Consider the following 13809-nt stretch of genomic DNA (forward strand, 5'->3'; position numbering starts at 1 on the left):
CAGTAGGATTTAATAATATTAGCGTTAACAGCAATTACATCCGAGTAAAACCTGCGAACAGAAGTTTCGGCTTCAAAGTTAAAATAGGATTTCCTGTTGATTGTAATCGCGTGTAGATACAGTAATCGTAGTTCCAGATTTCAAAATAAAAACAGCATTATCTTCGTAGGAAGTTTGGCGTTACAGCTGTTCTTGAATGCAGTCCATGTAAACATGTTCAATAATAAAATTACAGTGGAGAGTGGAACCCACTTCTAATAGAATAGTTCTTGGCAAGACCTTACCCACTTTGGAAAGTAGAATGCATGGCGCAGTTATTCTCAGAATGTAACTTGCTGACAAACTGGATAAAATCCCTGTTACATGTATATAATTTCAATAGTGTTTCTGAACAATTTATATTCCTTACAACATTTTAAATTATTGTAAAATAGGGAACTAAAACAGACGCCAACTTTGTTTTTTTTGCAGATAGATAAATATTTATAGGCATTTATTAATTCTACATAAAATTCTGAGACTTTTGCATTATTTTTAAGACATTAATTTGACCAGTAAATTTCTTCACATGAAGTGAGTAGCTAAAATGTCTATATTGTTAAAAATTGTAATATTTTTAAAAAATGTTAATTTTTCTCGTTTAACTTATACATAATTTGCATATTAATATTCATTTGAAAAGTTTTTTGAAATTTAATTTCTATAGTAATATATTGTAGCATATCCTCTAAACAAAATTTCAAATTATTGAAAACATACTGATTTCAGCATATCATGTTTTTCTTAAATTGTTCTCTTTTTTGTTTTTTAACCATCTTACGTATACGTAAATTTCATATTAACTCATTTCAAAAGTTATTGTAAAAAAAGTTCAGAGTTTCTATTGCTATAGTGTGGCACGCCCTATCAAAATATGTTAACTGACAAAAAATTAGTTTCTTTAATGGTATATTGTTGCATAACCCAATTAAAAATTCAAATTATCAAAAATATGCTGATTCCAACAAGAGTTCTGTTTTAATTTATTTAATTTATACGCAATTTTTATATTAATATTCATTTTAAAAGTCTTTGTAAAAAATTCTCTATTAGTATATTGTACCACACCCTATTAAAAAAAATAAATGATCAAAAAAACATGTTAATTGTAAACAAAATTCCTGCCACTACAATTATACATTTTTAATATAAAAAAGTTCTTTTTTAATTTTCATGTAAGTTATACATATTATAAAAGAAATTCAATTTCTCTATTGATAATTTGTAGTAATTTGTACCTATTCTAATTACCAACAAAAAATTACAAATTAACAATTGTTTTTTATAAAAAAGTTTAATTTTTATTTAACTCATACATAATTTTCATATCAAAAGTTTTTTAAAAAAGTATTTTATATGTAATAATAAAAAAATAATATAAAATTTATATAAAATCTGTTTGGAAAAATCTTAGAATTAATGAATATATCACGGATAAGACGATTCCATCAGACCGAATAAAACTGCCAAGTAATAGATCGTTGTGTCGGTAATGCCATAATGCCAATAAGACGGGTCTTGAATATTATTTCTATAAATCGAAAATATTCATTCGCTCCCGGCCATAAAATATAGTGGCTCGACTTATTGGTCAATTTATATTCGTTCGGCGTGAACAGCAGTATCTTCATAAGCGATAATCGTATCCAAATAGTGTAATCTGTCTTCGGCAAAGGAGGCATATCGCGATAAAGTTTATAGGCCCCGGACTCGCTTTGGTTTCAAGAACTTTTACCCTTCCTCGTTATGAATATATAATGGTTATCAGGGGATCTGGGATAAATTGTGCTAAAAGAAAAACCGTGAAAAGATTTCCGACTACCCTTAAACTTTTATTTAATTGTCACAGTACATTTTTTAGGTTTAAACATTTTGCAATAAAATTCAATATACTCAAAACCTTCCAAAAAGTCTCTCTATCTACCTAATAAAAGATATAATAAAAAACAAATATTAGAATAAATAGGGGTGTTAGAAAACCCCTTTTGGATATACCAAGGTTTATTTTTTTTCCCGAAGCATTAACGTCCTCTTCTTGAATCTTTCTTGTTGTAATTGGTAAGAATTTAGCAATATCATAACCTACACATCCATCATGACACCCTATATATGTGTAAAAAAATATATTTCATCTTATTCTACAAATTTACTTTGTCGAACAAACATATTGAGAAAGACGGATCATTTAAGATTTTCATTATTCATGTAGCTTTAATTTTGTTTAATTTGTTTCGTTTTTCATTTTAGCTTTATTACCACTCCAGTGACGAACTGTTAAAATTAATATATCAAGTTTAAAATAACCCTGTAGTTAAATTTGGCTAACGAAAGTTTAAACTTTTAACAAGGATCTCCTCTGCAATATAAATAAGTTTAGAATCTCAACGGAAATGTTCCACCTTAAAAGCTTTTAGAACTTTCTTTACGTGAATATGCATTGTTCTCTGAGGTAGGCAAAAATAGTTTAATTATTAACACAATCTTAGATCTAAGCAATAATTTATTAATAAAGAAACTTGTATCATTAAATTTATTTACACCTCAATGTTCGTTTATTTATTTAAAAACTATTTTGTTCTTGTTTGCAATTTATAATCTTTCATTCGTGGTCGCTTTCAACAGAGACATGTTAACAATCTTAATTTAGTGGCTCATCTGGGGCATCACTAAAACTTTATGTTAAAACACAACCAGCATTGACGGACATATTTAATTAAAAGGTTAATAAATCTCCAGAAACTTCCCCCGTTTATATTCCTGGTTTAAACAGTGTCAATCAAACTAATGCCATAGTAAAATTTAGTACAAGAAAGCGAAATTAATTAATAACGAAAATACATTAACTGTCTAATTTAACAATAGCAAATAATAAATTAATTTGGTATGTTTTAAAATCATAGTTGTAATGAATGCACACGTGATAAATGGAGCTTGCGAACTTGAAACCACTGGTTGTTAAACCACATGTGGTGGACTTCCAGTTGTGTGTTTAATTGTGTATTATTCAATGTTCCTGTAACTTTGCCCAGGCAGTGTGGACGGATCTTATACATAACTGTAAATTAGAACCAAGAGAAGTGTTTCAGGCATTTACTACTGCTAACTTTGTTTGGGGGATATAACGTACTGAAACTAATTAATTTAAGGAGTTTTTAGCAGTTGATGCATTACAACGTAACAGAATAATCATAGTAGTATACTATTCCCCGTATTTAAAACTAAGTTTATACTTTAATGTAAAGTTACAATTTGAAAAACTTTAAATCACAGATTCACATCTCCGTTGTAATTACTTATACATATATTTTCTGGAATTCAATTTCACTATAACAAGAAAACTTTCACAGATAGTATTTGTTCTTCTGAAAGCAATAAATCTCGTATACTTTCAACACTTTTAAATTTATGTCGCCGCGGATAAAAAGTTTTTATGCATTCCTTGGAAACTTATATCAGATAGCCTGTTTATTATTGAAAGGTGTTTTTGCAATATTTTACCATTGGAATATTCATAAATCCTCTTTTTAATCCACAACTTAAAAGGATGTATTATATATATATATATATATATATATATATATATATATATATATATATATATATATAATACATCTTTTTTATATATATATATATATATATATATATATATATATATATATATAATGGTTTATAAGAAATAAACTCATGTTAAAAAATTAGAGATACTGATAAAAATAATATACCGTCAATGACGCCAATGACATATCGGATCGGTCATCGTACCTTGACAGATGTATTATTCGATTCTATACGGCCTTTATAATAATAATCAAAACGTGATCATGCATGATTGGCACGATATCATATAGCAAAAAATTAAAATAAATTTCGTTATACCTCGAACTCTGTCAAAACTTGAATAAATTCGGTATGCTAAACCATATTTATGATGTAGGCGAGCCTCAACGATACAGGTATTATATAATGTGACGATCGAGATCAAACACTTCAGAAAGTGTTAGACCATTTATACACGCGGTTCTAGATATTATAATAAAATCATAAAATTTATATAAATAAGTTCAAGATTCGAATTGTTCAAATTATAAAAAAAAATATTGAGGTGTACAAAATGTTCATGAAAATATGATTTTTTTTATAAAATAAACATAAAGTTTTTGTAGATATTTTCTGTTAAAATTGTTTTTTTATTTTACTTTGTTATTTCAATCTAATATTTACACACTTTCTAAAATTCCAAGAAAAACAATTTCATGTCAGTTATTAAAAATTACTTAAATTATTATATTAAAACTATGCAATTTTTTACATTTTTAATTTGTTTGTAATATTTCTAAGCGAGACACCTTTATAAAATTTGTATTTTTGATCATTACAAATGATTAAATTACCTAATGACAGAATTAACTAATAACCGAATTACATTATGACCAAATTACCAAATGACTAAATGACGAAAAATAGTTAAAACTATAAATTTTCTCTATGTTGGGAAAGTTGGGAAATTACAGAAAATGTAGTAATTTAAGAATTTAGGGAAACTACATCATTAGTGATTTATGAATTTAATCACTATGAATGTAAAAAATTACTAAATCCTGAAAAATCGGTAAAATGTAGATTCTAATTAAAATCCCAAAAAATTCAATAAAACGTAAAAATTCATCAAAAATGTAAAAATTTTCTACAATCCAAAAAAGTTCTCCGGATATTGTGGAAACCGTTATAGATCAACAATATTTAAAACAATTATTTAAATGGCAAATTATAAATTACTCTTAATTAATATTATTTTGATTGTTTGCTAAGTAAATATTTTAAAAAATAATTATATATTTAAATATTTCAGATATATTTTTCTCTTGTAGTTTTAGAAAAACAATACGCATACTCGTTTCTTCGCTTAAATTTGATTTATTTTGATTGTAATCACAATCCACACTAAATCTAGAACACATTTGGAAATCGTGTCTTATGATATGATGGGGAGTAGACAGTCCACGATAATGCAGAATGTGGCAACAAATATCGGTCTTCATTTGAGTCAACATACGATTTCGTTGTGATTAACCCCTTCTCTCCAATTTCGACAAATACTCATCCAATTTGTATTGCATTTTCTTCTTTAAAAATTCGAACATAAGTTTACAAGAATATGAATAAAATGAAATCAATAATTATAATTATTTTAGGTTCAATTTTACTATTCAGTTCAATTAATAATTTAACGTTCCCTAAATAAATTGATACGTTAAGTTGATTGATAAGTTATTATGTTACTAGTAGGTGCAAATTATATTTGCTTCGAAGACTATTCGTTTAATTTTATATATAAGCTAATATATCCATGTCATTCATTTTAAAATTAACACCTCCATTTTTACGTCCCTTTCCGCTCTTAAAAGTTCAGAAATCCCAGCGGAGTAACAAGGTAATAAAAAGATACGTTACAGCGTAATATGCATTCGAGTTAAATTTAAAGAGAATTTAGAGCCCCACTAAACTCAATAGAAACTAACAAAGCGAGCCGTTTTCATATATTCGGAACGTGTTTTACAAATTTTCCTAAGTAAATAATAATAAAAACCGTGGCCAAGTGCAGAATCACAGCTCACATTCGCCAGTATACGAATTGTAGAATTGTAATAAAGATTTATTTGTCGTGCCAAAAAGTTTTCATGTTCTATCTTTTTTTTGCCACTTAAAATGCAAATTGGCAAAAGTGTTAAAATCCTATTTTACATTATTGCGGTTTGTTACGATTATGTATTTATATCTGCCATTTCGGTTGATCCCTAGCATAAACAAAATTCGGGATGACTAACGCTATTATAGAAAATACATTGTCGTCTCGCGGTCACGATCGATGGAACATTAATGGGAGGATTTCGGGGGCAGTACATGTTGGCCACATTTGCGCTAATAACGACGCCCGGAACGTGAGCAATAACAATAACAATTGTCTTAAGTATCTGGTAATGGCACGGGAAAGGCAATAAACGTTAATACTAAAGTAAATAAAGACAACGGACGGACGTTCTAAAGTGGAAAGCGTACGAGTTCCGGACGGCAACCGGCATCTGGGAAGTATGACGCGGTGCCACTTGTCGATCGTCGCCGGAGTTTCCTGCTGGATTTGCCGTGTTTGTTTTTGGCGAAGTGGCCAACAGCACCTGGGACCTCTGTTTCGCCTACTGTAATTTGAAACTACGTGATCCTTGCAATGCATTGCAATGTCTCTATTGTCTCTGGGTAATCCCCGCAATGCCTGCCAATGTTATGCAGGAAAAACTTCCGTGAACAATATAAGGTAGTATTCAATATATTTACAATTAAAAATATGTAATATATAAAAACCTCAGCCCCGATAACTTTTGAATGGACGAAGATATCGACCTCTAACAAAAACAGTGTAAAATGTTGTCATGGTACTATACTGTTACAAGAAATTAACGCACCACCTATAATTTTGTAAGTATTTATCGTTTTTCGAGACTTTTAACTTTGAGACAACAGTTTGTGTGAACAAGAAGAAAATGTAGAAGGGGTTTAAATAAGTATTGAAACTCTTCGACAACGACTTAAGGAAAATAATTTACATATCCAGGTACATATCCAGTTCTGTTTGCCTGAACATTTGCAAAGACGCGTTCGAGTGTTTCGACGGCCAAATGAAAGGTATACTCAATGTAATTTCGTAAATACCACCTTATTTAATGGGGGCTCAATTATGGTAAAGGAATACATGTCTTTAATAACTCGTGTCGACTTGATGGTGACAGATAATGGGAACCTTAATGGTGAGCGTTACATTTTGGACATTCTAGAAGAACATGTGGTGTTTATGCCCCTTCTATAGGTCCAAATTTTTACTAATGCAGGATAATGCACAACTACATGCAGCCCATGTTCGAAATTATCTTGCTATGGCTTGGCCAGCTCGCAATTGAAATATTAACCCAATAAAACATATCTGGGGCAAACTTTTTGTTATTTAAAATCGGCTGACCAGTTACAGAATTAATTTGTTAGTATATTAAATATACTTCCAAAAAAGCCATTTAATGTTTATTACTAAAAAATCGATAATCCTATAAAAAGTAAGTATTACAGGTCAGTAGTTAAACCAGAGAAGACCGTTTTAGTATCTCGTTTACTTCCAAATAGTTTATTGTATTTATAATAGAGTGAACTTTTACTACCTCACTGTATAGAACAAAAGCTATTAATGCGTTTAATAAGAAAAAGGATTGTAAATTATATAAAACAAACTGAAGTATTTAAAAAATCTCTATTTATTCAATATTTTTGCCATACGTTAGTTTCCTTCTAAATTTTTTATAATGCGTTATTAAAGTAATGGAATTTAAATACTGAAGTGTCACAAGGGCGGTTTTGTGATAACTTCTTTGAGAAATATTTTAATCTCCATTTAATGCAATTTTACTTGTTGCAATTGAAATAAACTTATAAAAAATTATTAGTACTACAATGTGTATAATAGCAGAGACTTTTATGAAATCACTGTAGAAGCCAATGCAATTAATGCATTATAATAAAAACGATTGTAATTGTATAAAGCTTGCTTTTGTATAAAGAAATTCGTTTAGTCGAATTTAGTTCTAGTTTTAATTTATTTTTCCCTTTAAGCACATAAAAAAATGCAATTATGAAGGAAATTACTTCAAACTGTTTTTTAGACTGACTTTTTTGTACTTCTTCTTAACATATTATTCTGCTCTTTATAGAATTTTTTTTAAAAGAAAAATTCTGTTCAGTTCGTTTATTTTATTTGTGTTATATTGGCATGAAATTATAAACAACTGAAAGAATATAAAAATAAATCTATGGATTTAAAATTTCTTTTCAGGTTGAAATGATGACAAAACTTCGTTTTAACATAAACAACTCTCTGTTCTTTAGAAGAATAGTATTTTTTTTTCTTTACTTAGAGTTTAAAATTCATTAAAATATCCTAGAATAATTTATTTTATTTGTATTATGTTAACAATTTATAAAAACTGGGAGGATTGTTCTTTTAACTGGATAGATTTTTACGACCTCTCTTTACCGGAAAATTAATGCGTTTTATAAGAAAAACGGTTGAAAAAATGATTGTTTTTGGTTATGTATTTCAATTATCTCAAAATATATCAGAAAATATGTGTATGGATATAGAAATTCATTTATTAATGTTATATTTTCTAGTTTTTCAATATATTTTACTCTTTTAATCACATCAAATTAAAAAAAAACTGTTTATAGACTGAAAAACTTGTTAAACTAAAATTTATATGGAAAATAATTTACGTCTAATTTTTTCTGAACTTCGGTTTATCACAAAATTTTATTACACTACTCTTTAGGGTAATTGTATTTTTAAATATTTTATTTGTGTTATGGTATTATAAAAAACAGAAAATATATGAGAGTAAATTCGTATACTTAAATAATTTTAATTTATTCAATATTTTTGATCTCTGTTCATGTTTTTTTCATTATTAATTTTTTATCAAGTGTTATTTATTTAATTAAGGGGAACTTAAATTTGAACATAAAAATTGTTTACTTAATACTTGATTTAAACATTTTAATTATTTATGAAGCATGTAAAGACTTATTATTAAACAAATAACTATGTCACATAGTGACAATAATAAAATAATAGATTATATAAGTTGAAATTACATAATAATTGATTATTGTACAAATATGTTTGCCTTAGTAAAACACTTGTTATACAAACTACAACTTACATAAGACGCAATTAATTCCTCGATAACATACAAATTCTTCATACACGAAATAAATATCTTATTAAGCATATAAACATCCCCGTATGGGTAAATTTACATTTTCCATCATGTCCATCAAACAAAGAATTAATTTTAAAATTAATTTTAGATAGCGTAATATTTGTAAGAGAATTTACACAAATTACATAATTTAATAATCAATTTCTATTTCACGATATTAGGCCAGTCACTTTAGAAATAAAATACGACTACTATAATGGAAGAGTGTTCGTGTAACTTCTGTGTAGAATCAAATGAAGTAATGAACTAATAAAGGATTCATAAATCAACCAAGTACAGAGCTTCGTGATTTCAGATACTCATAAGAAAATTGCTTATTTTATAAATCTGTAAAAATAATTTTCTTGTACCTAGTTCGAATGTGAATAATAAATAAATCTATTTTCTTTTGTAACAACATTGAGTTGTTACATTTTAAGTTTTCTTCTAAAAAATTTACGTTAAACAGAAAAAAAAACTTTTTAAAAATTAATTGATAAAATATTGTAAACATATTTTCAAAATTGTGTGAATACTACGCTTTCCGAAACCAATAAGTTTCTTTCAAATTTTATTTTACTTTTTTTACATAATATTTCTAAAATATAACTCTTATTAACATTGTTTTTTATTATTTTTTTATTTTAAAGCCTGCTTATTAAATAATAAATATAATATCACATAAGTTGTGGATTTATATTGACATAACTGTGGTTATATGTAAATGTGGCATGTTTTATCAATTTTATTTGTTTGTTGAATTAATTTAATATACACGTATATATTAATATCAACGACCAGTCACAATAATAAATACAGAATATTGAATTATTGTATATATATATATATATATATATATATATATATATATATATATTTGTGTCACTTGTAGCAAAAATAAAATTGATATTTGATAGGATTTTAACATTAAAGTAATCTAACGAACAAAACAGGATAAACTCAGTGAAAAATATTTTAAGGAAATTATTGATGGAGTTAATTTCCCTATAAGCTCTTTTAATTATGCCATAAATCTTTTTGTCTTGAGTGAACTTAAGTTGTTTGATTTATGAACTTTCCAATACCTCATTAGTAACATCTTAAAATCTACGATTTAATACTTTAAAATTTCGTCTCTCCCTAATGTTCCGCGACTCTTACAAATATTTACTTTTAAATTTTTATCTATAATATATTGGGAAATACATAGAAAATATACTTCTATCATAAATAAACTAATATAAAATTGTGAACTGTTTATTGCAATTTTTATAAAAGTTTTATTCCCAAATTAGGTTTGCGAGATTGTGGAGGATTGAACTGGTAAGAAAATTTGAAGCAGAAATAAAAAGGATCAATTTGATTACCCACAGGACTGAAGTCGCTTCAACCAGTTGCAACGGACCCCAACTAAGAGAAATATCGAAAATTTCAGAAGCGGAATAACAATAGTTTAATAATATTATATCTCCTAAAAATTGCCTATTCTATTTCAGTAAACATTATCATTTTCTCTATATGGAAAAAATTTCAATTCGACAAATTCTCTCAGTACAAATTGTTTCAAAGTTGATTATATTGTTGATTTCGCATATTTTTTATTTATTTGTTGTTTTTTTTTTGTAAATTTTTATTGAATATTATAACAATAAAATACAAATATAAAAACACTTATTGTTATAACATGTTCTAGTGTCAATTATGTCAAAATTCTAGTCTAAGGCTTAACATGGAAATTAGTTACTACCTCTTAATCTTCATTCTTTTGTACAGTTCATACACAATTCACTATAGCTCGGAAAAATGTAAATCGGGACCAGAACCATCAAATATAGAAACATTATTGTTAGTACATGTGGTAAGAATGGAATAATAATTTGAAGAAATTTTATTAATTAATTAATATCAGTTGTTTAGGCATGGTGATAGAACTCCTACATACAAACCAATCTATTCCACTGATCCATATAAAAACTATTCATATGAACCGTATGGCTCAGGTGAACTCACAAATGTAAAGTATTTAGTGGAACTCACACTTTGTTAGTGTCTAATTTAATTATTCGTACATAGAAGGGAAAATTGAGACAGTATGAAATAGGACTTAATTTAAGGAAAAGGTACAACGAATTTTTAGGAGAAAAGTTTGATCCGCAATCATTTGAGGGAATATCGACACGAATGCACAGAACACAAACATCTCTGCAATGTCTTTTGGCTGGGTTGTTTCCCCCGAAAGATAAACTTATTTGGAAAAAAGATCTTTTATGGCAACCTCTGGGGTATCACTCAGAAAATTCTGTTGTAAGTATTTTAGCCACATTCAATTTTTAATACTGCTTAATACTTACAGTTGATGTCCGCCCACGTATGTCCGGACTTTAAGGATTTAATTAACAAATACAAAAATACCTCGTATTATAAAGACATACTTGTTCAACATAGCGATACAATAGAATATGTAAATAAAAATGCTGGAAGTGAGATAACCGATGCATATGGAGCATACAAACTATATTGCATTCTAAAGCAACAGGTGATTTATAATTTTATTAATTTTCATTTAATGACTTAATATTACAGAGCGACTTGGGTCTTGAACTACCAAAGTGGACCAAAAGTATTTTTCCAGAAAAACTAGCTAGTTTAGCGGTAGAAAATTATTTCCAGTATTGTGGTACTACCGAGGCCAAACGTATTGTGACAGGTATGAAAGGTTTGGTTGGTGTTTAACCAGAATATTCTGAAATATTATTTTCGTCAGGCTATTTATTGCGAAAAATTCTTTTGGATTCAAAGCGCAAGATCTGTGGAAAGTTAAATCCACCGTCACGGAAATTGTTTTTATATTCGGGCCATCAGTTGAATGTTGCATGTTTTCTGGAAACACTTGGTTTGTTCAAGAAACATTTGCCTTATTACGGGTCATTTATCATCGTTGAATTGCATAATGTCAATCAAACTTATGGTTTCAAGGTAGATAGATTTAGAAATTTTAATTTAATAATTTATTTATATAATTACAATGTTTATTTTAGGTATATTACAAAAGAAAACTGGAAGAAAAATTGGAGCTTCTCAATATTCCTACTTGTGGCGAGTTTTGTCCTTTCAGTGACTTCATTAATATTTATAGTGACATGATCCCAACACAAGAATATTGCAACTTGCCAAAATATTAATTTTATAATAACTAAAATGATATATTGTTAGGTGTAACCAAAATAAAATAATAATTATTATTATTCATACGCATATGCATTCATAAATTTTTTCTGAAACTAATTTTATATAGGGTATTCCACTTATCCGACAAATTTTCACAACAAACAACAAAGTTCAACAGAAAACGAGATAAAAAGTTTTATCTGTGGTGAAAACGATATTTTGCTTTTTCGAGATCACCACAAGGAAGAACATTTGAACTAGTACACCAAAATTAGATTCGATGAGGTCAAGTTTGAGTTGAAGTCAATGGAAACAATTTTGATGGACTTCAATAAAACGAAATAAATGGTTTGTTAGAAAATTTCTTATTATTATCTCGTTTTACGTTGAACATTTATTACATTTTTATTTTTCAAAAATGAACTTGTTATGTAATTGTGTATATGTGGTTAAAATTTGTCGGATAAGATGTGAAACAACCTGTACAGTTAATTAACAGGTAAGTCAAATATTTATATTTCATGTGGAACAACTGTATTTATTCTCCATGTGGAAGTGAATCAATTTTATTTACAATTACACTGTGAAATCTCATACTTAAGAAATTATAAGAATGTAATATTCATATATAAAAGAGAAAATCGGGACAATATGAAACAAATTTAATTTAAAAAAGAAAAGGAATATCGAGGCGGATGCACACAAACACTTCTACAATGTCTTTTTTCTCGATATTTTTTCCCGAAAGATAAACTTATTTGGTAGAAAAATCTTTTATTGCAACTCCTGACGTATCTCTCAGAAAATTCCATTTAAGTATTTTGAGTACATTACGTTTTTCCAAGTGATTGATATTTTCAGTTAATCTGTTCGGAATTTATGGATTTAATTAACAAATACAAAAATACCCCATATTACGAAGACATACTTGCACAACAAACCCATACAATAGAGTACGTAAATACAAATGCTGGAAATGACATAACCGATGCATATGGAGCATATAAATTATACAGCATTCCAACGCATCAGATAATTTGTTGTCAATTTTCATTTAATGACTTCTAAATATTTCACAAAGTTATGGGTCTTGAAGCAAGAGTATTTTTCCAGAAAGCGGTAGAAAATTATTTTTGTATTATGGAACTCCTGAAACCAAACGTTTCGTGTTGGGTATGAAGGGTTTGGTTGGTGTTTAACCAGAATATGCTGTAATATTACTTTCGTGAGGCAAAAAATCCGTTTGGATCTAAAACGAAAGATCTGTGAGAACTTAAATCCTCCTATACGGAAATTGTTTTTATATTCGGGACATCAACTAAATGTTGCATTTTTTCTGGTAATATTAACAATTTATTTGTATAAGTAAAATGTATATTGTAGGTTTATTACAGAAGTTATAGAGGAAAATTTGAAACTGCTTCACATTTCTACATGTAATGGGCTTTGTTTTGTCACTATACAGTGTCTGTGTAGTGACGTTATTCCAATATAAGAATATTGAAATTTATACAATAATTTTGTGATAATTTCAAAATGAATTGGATTATAAAAAATGTGTTTATATTACAAATATGCTAATTTATTACAATTAAAAAGAATTTATTTCCTATACTTTATTTTGCATTGAATTGTAATTGTTCTACATCTGGAAGTGAATCAATTTTATTTAAAAATATACTGTGAAACCTAACACTCAAGAAACTATAAGGTTTATTTTCTTCCAAGAGAGTAACAAAACCGGTTTTCAGGTAGATATAAACAATTTATATGCAAGGGATGCGACACAGTATCATAGGACAGTCTT

The 13809-nt window shown here is 27.8% G+C and overlaps 1 protein-coding gene across 2 annotated transcripts; it reads left to right on the forward strand.

The window, feature by feature from the left end:
* Positions 1-10526: 10526 nt before the first annotated feature.
* Positions 10527-12085, forward strand: LOC109601614 (venom acid phosphatase Acph-1). Of its 2 annotated transcripts, none has more exons than XM_020017866.2 (7): positions 10527-10692; positions 10744-10848; positions 10908-11138; positions 11188-11370; positions 11418-11541; positions 11599-11810; positions 11873-12085. In XM_020017866.2, the coding sequence occupies exons 1-7, from the start codon at positions 10564-10566 to the stop codon at positions 12014-12016; spliced, it is 1128 nt and encodes a 375-aa protein (XP_019873425.1). In that variant the 5' UTR covers positions 10527-10563; the 3' UTR covers positions 12017-12085. The 2 variants fall into 2 exon arrangements, with proteins under 2 accessions (XP_019873425.1, XP_049820542.1); XM_049964585.1 differs by having other exon boundaries at positions 10568-10692; positions 10752-10848.
* The last annotated feature ends 1724 nt before the right edge of the window (positions 12086-13809 follow it).

This window comes from Aethina tumida, chromosome 3, assembly GCF_024364675.1.
Source record: "Aethina tumida isolate Nest 87 chromosome 3, icAetTumi1.1, whole genome shotgun sequence".
Taxonomy (NCBI): Eukaryota; Metazoa; Arthropoda; class Insecta; order Coleoptera; family Nitidulidae; genus Aethina; species Aethina tumida.

Excerpts from the sequence above, each read along its gene's own strand:
- LOC109601614 (XM_020017866.2), top strand. The coding sequence starts at position 10,564 with ATGGAAATTAGTTACTACCTCTTAATCTTCATTCTTTTGTACAGTTCA. Across the intron at positions 11,371-11,417 it reads ATTGCATTCTAAAGCAACAG|AGCGACTTGGGTCTTGAACT; the intron begins GTGATTTATAAT and ends TTAATATTACAG. Across the intron at positions 11,542-11,598 it reads GGCCAAACGTATTGTGACAG|GCTATTTATTGCGAAAAATT; the intron begins GTATGAAAGGTT and ends TATTTTCGTCAG.